Source organism: Limulus polyphemus, unplaced genomic scaffold (assembly GCF_000517525.1).
Source record: "Limulus polyphemus unplaced genomic scaffold, Limulus_polyphemus-2.1.2 Scaffold10582, whole genome shotgun sequence".
NCBI classification, from domain to species: domain Eukaryota; kingdom Metazoa; phylum Arthropoda; class Merostomata; order Xiphosura; family Limulidae; genus Limulus; species Limulus polyphemus.
Genome location: NW_013676192.1, coordinates 3,538 through 14,027, shown reverse-complemented (window position 1 = coordinate 14,027; position 10,490 = coordinate 3,538). Strand labels below are relative to the sequence as shown.

Sequence of the window (10,490 nt, the reverse complement as noted above, 5' to 3'; positions counted from 1 at the left end):
AGGACTGTAAACTGTATCATTTAATTATACGAAGTGTATATAAATATAAGGTCGCCTTATTGCGAAAACTTTTTTCATTAATTTGTATGCTTATAAACAAACAATAACAACTGAATAACGGGATGGTAAGAAAATCAAAAGTAAATCTGAAATATTAAGGGTAACTTAAGTAAATATCCTAACATGTATCAAAAATGGTTTCGTTTCTTTATGGTACTTTCACCTAATGATTTTATGTTTAGTCAAGCCATAAGCGTAGACCCAAATCAGTTTATAAAGCTTTAAAGTTAGGCATTTTGAACATAAAGTTCGAGTCACACGCACAGACCCAAACCTGGTTATAAAGCTATAAAGTTAGTATTTTTAAACCGTTGAATAAGGACATTTTTTTTTGTTTAAACTAAAAACCAGATAAAGCTTTTAAATTTCCATAAAAGGCATACTTAAGCTGCTCGTAGAATATAAATATATCGTAATAGTGAGAAAGGTGTCGGACTTTAGTCGACCTTTCCCTCTGAACAAGCGTCTCTTGCTGGATCTAGTCATCAAAACTAACAAGCTGCTCGAGCAGTGTCTTTCTGTGTGGTTGTAACTGGTGCTACACCACTGGAATTAAATACAATCTCGTGATATGAAATTAAACTCCGTTCTGGTGAAAGAGCCATGACCGATTGCCATATGATCTGTTAAACATTGTGTGTAGTAACCTAAAAATGTTATTGTGTTGTAGCTACACACACACACAAAAACAAATAAATTATATTAGAAGTTTGTTGGAAGCCACATTTCACCGCAAGGGGTCAGTAATAATTCCTCAAACGTCACATGTAGGTGGAGCTCTTAGTTTATTCGAGTTTCCAATCAACAGCTAATGTTTACTCAACTAAGGAAGGAAGCTCCGATTGAAAACGATGAAGATAACCCGGATTAAACCTCTTTTAACCGGTTTAGTACATGGTGGATTTCATTTTGTAATCCCCAGACGATATTTATTCTATCAAGGAGAACACTGACAACGAAAGGATTAAATCCAATCGCTAGAATACACTTATAAATATATATTTGATAGTTGTTTTCATGAAGAAATGATAAAGACCTTGCTTGTATTATACACAGATAAAATAGTTCTTCACAATAACAACCTCTGGGAAGACGGATGACTGTCCGATGGAGATTGAGCCAATTTGTATTCACGGTCAGCTCTACGTAGCTCTGTCCAGGGAATGGTCATTTGATCGGTTAAACATTTATGTCCTTGAATATTGTAAAGGTTGTTGACCACAACTCTCTGTATTTTGACATATTATACTAATACAATAATAATGTAAAGGTTGTTTACAAACAACTTTTCTGATGTGAATTCAATAGGTTTTAGTGTTAGACCACAACTCTCTGTATTTTGTCGAATTTCGACATGTTTACTAATACAATAACACATGGCAGAATAAAAGAAAAATTATATGACAAACAGAATCGTCATTTAAGCCACAATAAGAAAGAACTTGAGATTCTTAAATGATTGAAACTTACCATGAAACTAGACTCTGATATATCGTATTAAGAATTACGTAAGAGCTGACAACACGTGAACTTTGTACCTTCAAAGTATTAGTCGCTGTATATCGGAAATGGCATTGCTTTACTGATGATCCCAAAGAAAATGTACTGTATCTATCCTAACCACGCTGACGTGGATGTTAGAATAAATCTTACTCGTTATGAGATAAACCAGTGTTTGTTTGTTTACTCTTTTTACGAATGGGCAATTAAAAAGTAAAAAGAAAACTTTCAGGAAGGAAACCAGTAAACCATGCCAAACAGATAAACTATCATGATTAAATTAAATACTGACGGTTGCTCTAGATAATTTGAAGGACTGCTGTTGTAAGCTTGAACAACATCCAATGCGACGCGTGTGCTAAACGTCGAAGTAAGAGACCCCTAAAGTTGAGGCAGAACGATCCCTAATTTGGAACTGCTGACCAGATAGATGGCAAACAGCAACGACGTAGCTGGATGGGCTCAAGCCCCTGCTTTCCAGCTCTTGTGCCTTCAAGATGCTATTTTTTCTTTGTCATGAAATTTTTCAAAACTACGAAATGATACACCTGATTCTGTACCTTTCTAGCTGTGAGTTATTAGAACATAGAAATATTTCAACGTTAAAATTAATTAACTAATTAATTAATTAATTAACTCAGGGACTTGTAGGTCTTTATTTATAAAAATCATTTGTTAAATCATTATTTGTTTAATAGACCATAAAAGTGTTTATAAGACCGACTGAATAGGAATAAAAGGGCTTATTTTTCCTCCTTATGACTTTCCACCATATGTGTACCAGAGGTAACCGAAAATCGGCATAGTTTCCTCTAACATCCCCCCCCCCCTCAACAATAAATCATTTCTAAAGGTTTTTATGTCAATCTCATTATTATTTTTTCAGAGTTGGTTTTAATTAATTAAAATGTAAGGTATACATTGAAGCGTATAAGTTTAGTGTTACTATTTGTCGTTTACATATTTTTCTATAATCTATAAAATCAAATTTTCTATTACTTAAATTGCAGTGTTCCCTAAGTCAGACATGGCTTTGTGGATAACATGCGAAAATGTGAATCACAGAATCCTCGGTTCACTTCTCCTTGCTGCAGAATTGCCCTTCGAAGTTCGGGGCCATGGGTGCTTTATAAGGGTAAAGGTCAAATCCCACTATTCCACTATTGGCGGTGGATGTTGTTAATTAACTGCTCTCCCGCTATTATGTCAGTTTCAAAATTAGATATGGCTAGCACAGACAGTCATTGTGTACTTTGCGCGAATTTCCGAAACAAATAAACAAACTTAGCATTGGGCCCCCATGTCGTTTCTCACAATAACAATTCTTTGAAGAAATAAGAGCAGGCGTGGCCTACTGGTTAACATGCTAGATTGTGGATCAAGAGATCGATGTTTCAAGCTGCAATATGTCGTAAGCCACGATCCGCCCACACTTTTAAGCTGAGTGAGAGTTATAACTTTGGTAATCCATCATGTTATTAAGTTAAGCCTTTAAACACTCTCAGAATTTTTGCTAAGAGTAAGCATATAATAAGCACAGATGTGGCTGTTTCCCAGTAATGTGCAGAGGACATTGAAAGTGTGAAGACTCAACGACAAAAAGGGCACTTTTAAAGCATCGTAAGGAGAGCATTTTTAATAAATATAATTTTTTTGTTGTAAACTTACTTATTTAGGATTATTAAGTTGCGTATTAAATAATATAAATCACACATTAAGTATCATAAGATTACATAAACAATGATAAGAACTTTTAATATATACATTGAAATAAGTCCTTGTACAGTTGTTATTGCTGCACAGGAAATAATAACGAATACATCTCAGCTTCTTGATCTCGTCACATACTGGCGACTATACAGGAGAAAGCTCAATGTGTGCACTTTATACACCTAAAGACTGAACCTGTTGTATAGGACTTTGTGTACCATTGATGGCGGTAGCTGGAGTTCACTTGAAGCACAACGAATAGACTTTCTAGGGCTGTGTTGGAAAGTCTCCTGGACATTAGCAATGGTTTCTTCAGAAACACCTGGACGTCCATTTCGAGGCAGGTCAGTCACATTTCCTGTCTCCCGAAACTTGTGAGACCACCTCCTAATGGTGGGTTTGTAGGGAGAATCCTTGACATATTGACGGTGGTAGTTTCGTTGAACAGTTGTCACTGATGTGGACAAACCAGATGAGACATTGAGCTTTCTCATGTGTAGCCGCCATCTTCGTTCAAACTTCAACAACAAGGTGCTAAAAACTGCATAATTCTAGCTCATTTGGTTTTGTTGTAATAAACTTTTAAAACCGGAACAGTACTTTGTGGACACCCTGTACATCAAATATGAGAAACAGGAAATGACGTACAAGAAACTGACTATAATCAGAAAAAAGATTTAAAAAATCTGTTAGGAAATCCGTCCGTAGAACCTGATCATTTGTGTCAAGTTTGGTCCCACTAGCTTATGAGTGGGAGTATGAACACAGTTTCAAATATGACGTAACTGGGATACCAAAGGAGAAACACAAATTCCGATGCTAGATTCAAGTGACCACCTACTCCTTTACTCCAGATAGATAAAGACATCCCCCGGGCCACACGAAGTGCGCCTGCTAAGCCGTGGAGGCGTTCACGGACAAATAAGTTCACAAACACGAAATGTAAAGTAATCTAGAATTACCTACTTTGCATCCACTCTGTCCACCGCGGGGAATCGAACCCCATATCTGTTCACATTGGAAATCCATATGGGAGACTTATTTTAAAAACAAGTGTAATTTGCAAGTCAGCAAATTATTTTTCCCGTTTTTGTTATATCCTAATAATTTTCTTCAAAGTTTGTTCAACTACATGAAATGCACGTGGTGTTCGAACATAAGAAATGCACGTGGTTACATTCAACTGTTACTACTCAAAGAAGAATAAAACGGTGTCACTTGAGACGACAAATGACGTCTGTTATAAATTCCAACTCTATTATGACTGTTAACAGAAGACAGTTTCTTACGTAAAACTGAACTGTCAGACAGCTGTCAATTTTGTCTAACAACATTTCGAGGAAAAAAAAGGTTCTTTTAGGCTCAGACGAACAAAATGAAAACACAGTTATTTCAATGCACTGTCGGGACCCGTTCTGGGTGGAGGTTCGTTGAAATATAACTTTTGTTACGGGCTTTCCACGTGAATTCAAGCTGATTACTTAGCAACACCGTAAGTTAAAATAATGGTTCTCTTCCCTGGGTCATCCATAGCATTGACGGGTTAATGTGTTGGGCTGCGTGTCGAAAGGACTCTGGTTGGAAGCGAGATGCTACTGAAGACATTCCGTGTTATAAGAGTGAGTGTCAATCCCGTCACTCGATTCCAGAAGCCACGCTAAGCCCTTATGGCGGCGAGTACTGGTCAGTAATTCGAAATTAGGGAGAACTATTACTGATCGCTTAGCCCACGTGAGCATAAAATGCCTTTCAGATGGAAAACCACAAAATCTTTCTCATTTCCTCTCATTCTGTAAATAAGAGTCTTAATTTTTTGTGTAAGTCAGCAGCCAGATTTACTTGGGTGAGTAGAAATGTGTTTACTCCTTACCACACCAGTTCCTTTTCAACTTTTGCTTATTCCTCACTGAAACAATTTTACTTGGGTGATTTGTTTTATTCCTAATCACATGAAGTTCTCTTGGGTAAGAAAAGAAAAAATATTCATTAGCAAATCATTTTTCCTTAGTTGAACAAAATTATGTTTGTTCATTACTCCACTAATTTTACCCGAGTAAGTAAAATTATATTCAATTCATTTAGACACCAATTTTATTTGGGTGAGAAATTTTCTATTTATTCCGTTTTCCCATCAATTTCACTATGGTGAGCGAAATTCTGTTAATCCATTGACACGCCATTTTTTGTTGTTGTTGTTGAGTAAAATAGTCTGTGGACGAGCAACTAAAATATACAGAGAACTTATTGTGTTGTAAAAGGTCAAGTTTGACACTACTAACATATAAATCTTCCACATCATTCACCGCCTCCCCCCCTTCCAGCGTACTGATCAAGCTCCTGTCCTCCCAAGATAGTTCTATAGTTACCCCAAGAGAGTTATTACCCGATGGGAAAAAAAATTAAAACACACCTATTCCTTACCACACCAGATTTACTTGAATGGCTAAAAACATAACTATTCCTTACCACACCAGATTTACTTGAATGGCTAAAAACATACCTATTCCTTACCACACCAGATTTACTTGAATGGCTAAAAACATAACTATTCCTTACCACACCAGATTTACTTGAATGGCTAAAAACATACCTATTCCTTATCACACCAGATTTACTTGAATGGCTAAAAATGTACCTATTCCTTACCACACCAGATTTACTTGAATGGCTGAAAATGTACATATTCCTTACCACACCAGATTTACTTGAATGGCTTAAAATGTACATATTCCTTACCACACCAGATTTACTCGGGTGAATAGAAATTTGTTTATTCCTTATCACACCAGTTTCATTTGGGTGAGTAAAAGTTTACATATTCCTTACCACAGCTCGTGTACAGTGCAGGTAGAATTTTTGTGTATAAAATGTACGAAGTTGTAATCGGTACATAATTTGTTACAGTGGAACTTGGTGTGTGAATACGACAGTTTACCGAGCCTAGTCCTAACTTTATCAAGTGTTGGCTCTGTGGTGGGTGCTCTAATATTTGGTGCAATCGCTGACAAGTAAGTTAATCTCCTCACCTATTATTTTAACTGTTAGGTGTTCTTTATTTTAATCTCTCATGTTTATTTTCTTCTCTAGATTGTTTACTCCAGATTAATGTTGGTGAACAAAAACATACCTATTCCTTACCACACCAGATTTACTTGAATGGCTAAAAACATACCTATTCCTTACCACACCAGATTTACTTGAATGGCAAGAGTTGGTGGTGAAGTAAATGGTGTTAACTAGCTATTTGCCTTTCCTCTAGTCTATCACTTCTAAATTACAGACGACTAGCGCCAATAGACCGCGAGTGGCTTTGAACGAAATCAAATAAACAAAGCACAATCCAAGCTATCTTCAGTGTCTCAGCGGTAAATCTGCGGGCTTACGTCGCTTAAAATCGGGTTTCGCTACCCGTGATGAGCACGGTACAGATAACCTATTGTGTAGCTTTGTGCTTAACTACAACCAAATAAACAAACCTTACTCATTTTGATATAACAAAGTCTAGGGTAGTTAACAAAAACAACGTATCTGAAAAATATATTTAATTTGTGTAAAGTTTTTTTAATTTAATTTCTTTGTAAGAAAAAAGATAATTTGAAATACATAAACATTAATGTACATTATTTTTATTCCAGTGTTTTAACTGATGGGATACTCTTTACTAACGAATAGTGGAATTAACCGTCGCAATGTAACACCCCTACGGTTGATAGGGTGAGCATGTTTGATGACGGGATTCGAATCCGTGACCACCAGGCCTTAGATGTGTAAGAGGGAAGCAATTTATTAAATTAAAATAACAAATATTTTAAGTTTTCGAATTCAAATCTTTTAATCAGTGAATTTCTTGCTATCAAGAAGGTTATAAAATCAACCTTAATTTATTTACAGTGTTACCGACACGCTTTTCCTTAGAACTGTCGATATGATCTTCATATAGACCACGTGGTATATTTTTTTAATATTATCATGCACCAAGCTGTTTGCGAGTCCACGACTACGGTAATTACATGGTCCGTAAGAAATACAAGTCACATTATCGAGTTAAACAAAAACTACCGCCAATACTGCAGTTAACCCCAGAAATTAGTGTGAGGTTTTATGTGTGTTTTAAGCCGACAATTGATGAATTTAACCTTAACTTTCTAGCTACTGCTTTACCCTGAATGGTTTAACAGGTTAAAACAAAAGAGTTAAAACAATACGATTCAGTATGTGGACCACACCAATAGTGTATAGAATATAAACAAATTGAGAGTTATTCAGAATTATAAGTTAAGCCTTACGTCAGTGTACCGTGATAAGATGTTATCCAATAAGTTTATGATCAGATTGTCTTACCCTTGTGGCAGCGGTCTGTTGATAAAGAGTACGGTCGTATATCCATCCGTTTTGGCAGGACTGGACAGGTTGGTCCGAATGAAGTTCAGGAAGGACAGCTGATCCGTTGAACCACGTGATGTTACGAAGGATGGCTGCGTAGTTCAAGTTATACATCGTACATTTGCTGTATTGTTCTTCTCCATTTCTTGTGACTTTCGGGATACTTAACACCTTCTGCTCTTCGATGGTCAAGTTGGTTTCTTCAAATTCCGGGACGAGACACCAGTGATTTGGAACGGCGACTAAGAATATGACATTCATTACGTAAAAGGCAGTTGCGAATGTCGTAGGGGCCATAAAATATAATAAAAGAGACTTTTGGTAGGGACCAAAGTCACCGACCTCTGAGAGAATGTCTTCGAATTCCATAGTTTTCTTTTCACTTTCTAAAAGTACAAGCTCGCGAGATTAGCTAGTCAGAGAAACACTGTTGCTATAGAGGAATGACTTACGTAATATTCAGTTAGAATATCCAGAAGAAGTAAGTCGTGAGAGTTATTATATACTTTATTTGGATACCGCTACGGGAGATTTCACAATATTATCACGGCTAGTCGATCCCCAAACTGGTAACAGCCGGTATTCCATCGTATGAATGAATCCATATAACATCCTTCCTTTTTTGTTCCCTCACATTCCTCTTGATCAGCTGATCATGTTGACTTATGACCGTTCGCACCGGCTAGGGGCGGTTTGCTGGTGAAGAGCTCTTGTTCACTCAATTATTAATATATATATTTAAGTTACAATGATGAAGCAACATATGTGAATATAGAACGTACGAAACTAGAATATTAAACCCAACATTCTCTAAAGAAAAACAACAACAAAATTTTACATCGTTTGCTGTCGTAAATTGTTTATCATATTGCAGACATAGGATGTTGCATATTTTTTTATTTTTACAGCGGCTATTTGTGGGGTGATTCAGCGGTAGCTTGAAGGATTATAACGCTAAAATTCAGGGTTCGATCTCTGCGGTGGAATCATTATAAGCCATTGTGTTGTTTTGTGCTTGAAAAGCTAAATCCACACGGGTATATGATGTAGGTGAGATAGCGAATGTTGTGCAAATATTTTAATACATACGAAAACTGATATTCAGTTTCATATTTACCACCACCACACACACATAGAAACCGATATTTTATTTGTTTACAAACTCATTTTTACTAAGGCCTCCAAATATGCTCGCCCTTTCAGCCGTGGGGGCGTTATAATGTGACGGTCAATCCCACTATTTGTTGGTACAAGAGTAACCCAAGAGTTGGCGGTGATGACTAGCTGCCTTCCCTATAGTCTTTCATTGCTAAATTAGGGACGGCTAGCGCAGATAGCCCTCGTGTAGCTTTGGGCGAATTTCAAAACAAATCAAACCCAACAATCCTTCCCTAAATATATGGGGCGTAGCTTAGCATGCGAGAGGTACCGGGATCGGTACCCGGCGCCTTCAATTTTTGAGGTATACGCTGAACCTGACCCTCCCTGGTTCAAAACATGGACCGAATCCTGATGAAGAAGAAGATATTATACCATTATACTTATACCTGACCAGCTAGGAACAACTTGAGGTCTTGTGATCCGGGTGTGATGGAACCAAACACTCCAGTTTGTTTTGGGGAATTATTGGTTGGGAGAACTATTATAGATTGAAATATAAGGCTGTCATCATTAGGGCCACCAACATAACAAACCATGAAATTATATTAAATTTTCCAAAATGTCAAGTTGTATAAGTAGTACTCCACACCAAAAAACGTCACAAATATTCATCTTAGAAAAAAGATGTTGAGAGTCTGGTGTTGAGTTTTTACATAAGAGGAGATTATCATCTCACTTACATCATCTGTGATCATCTTATAACTAATCAATGTCACAGATTACATAACTTGTAGATGTAATACCAAAATACGTTCTTTATCACACCTCATGACTTAAAAGACATAGAAACCATCAGGGAACAAGGTGTATTACAATTGAGTAATCGTGAGATAAAGAAATATGGATCCTCAATGTTTTCTTTAGACTACCAGAAACTGAACTATATATATATATATTACTAGTTTAATATAAGTATTGGGGAGTTAAAAAGTTCATACAATCATTGTATTCGAGTTTTAGATGTTAATTACAGAGATATTGCAAACGACACAACTGAAGTTAAGACTAAAAATATAACATTATATAACCTCAATACAAGAAGGATTGAAAAAAATAACGAACTTCGTAACTTATCACCAAATTTATCTAATAATACAATACTTTCAAACTGGTTAATCCTAACTCGTATGCTCTAACCGAGTTTAAAACAGTATCGAATCTAAGACTCCACATTCTCGAGCATCTAGTTTATTTGTCTTCATTTCTCTTTTATTTGCTACCGTATGATGAGATTACATTTCAATGTGGGACGATTATCAACACATCCGATCCCTTTATTTACGTAGAACGATTCAAAAATTTATGTGACCATAGTTACGGTGGCAAAGACCTTAGCGCCATCCAGTGTCAGTCATTTTACTTCAGTGTGGGAATAATGATACAATAATTCTGGCATCATGCATAAACAAACGCATAAGAAAGGAAGCTCTACTGAATGACAAAGGGAAAAGGGCATAAAATGTAAACATAACAATTAATAAAACTGAAAAATATCCCTTCATATTCCTACCCCTTATGTGAAGAAGATATGAATTTAATTACTTTGTACTTAAATCATAATTTTCCTGTACCGTGTTACTCAAACTGACAAAAGGCACATAATGTGACGTTATTAACATAACTTCACAATAATTCTGTTTGGTCCAGACAAAGTGAAGAAAAATATGTTGTTGTTT

General features: G+C 36.3%; 1 protein-coding gene across 1 annotated transcript in view; it reads right to left on the bottom strand.

The window, feature by feature from the left end:
- Window positions 1-8,351, bottom strand: part of LOC111083662 (solute carrier family 22 member 5-like) — an 11,400-nt gene extending 3,049 nt beyond the window's left edge. The window contains exons 1-2 of the mRNA XM_022380309.1: window positions 7,612-8,351; window positions 3,489-3,788 (exon numbers count right to left, since the gene is read on the bottom strand). Of these exons, the coding sequence (XP_022236017.1) occupies window positions 3,489-3,788; window positions 7,612-8,022 (711 nt within the window). The 5' untranslated portion in view covers window positions 8,023-8,351. The remainder of the gene's footprint in view (window positions 1-3,488; window positions 3,789-7,611) is intronic.
- Between the last annotated feature and the right edge of the window lie 2,139 nt (window positions 8,352-10,490).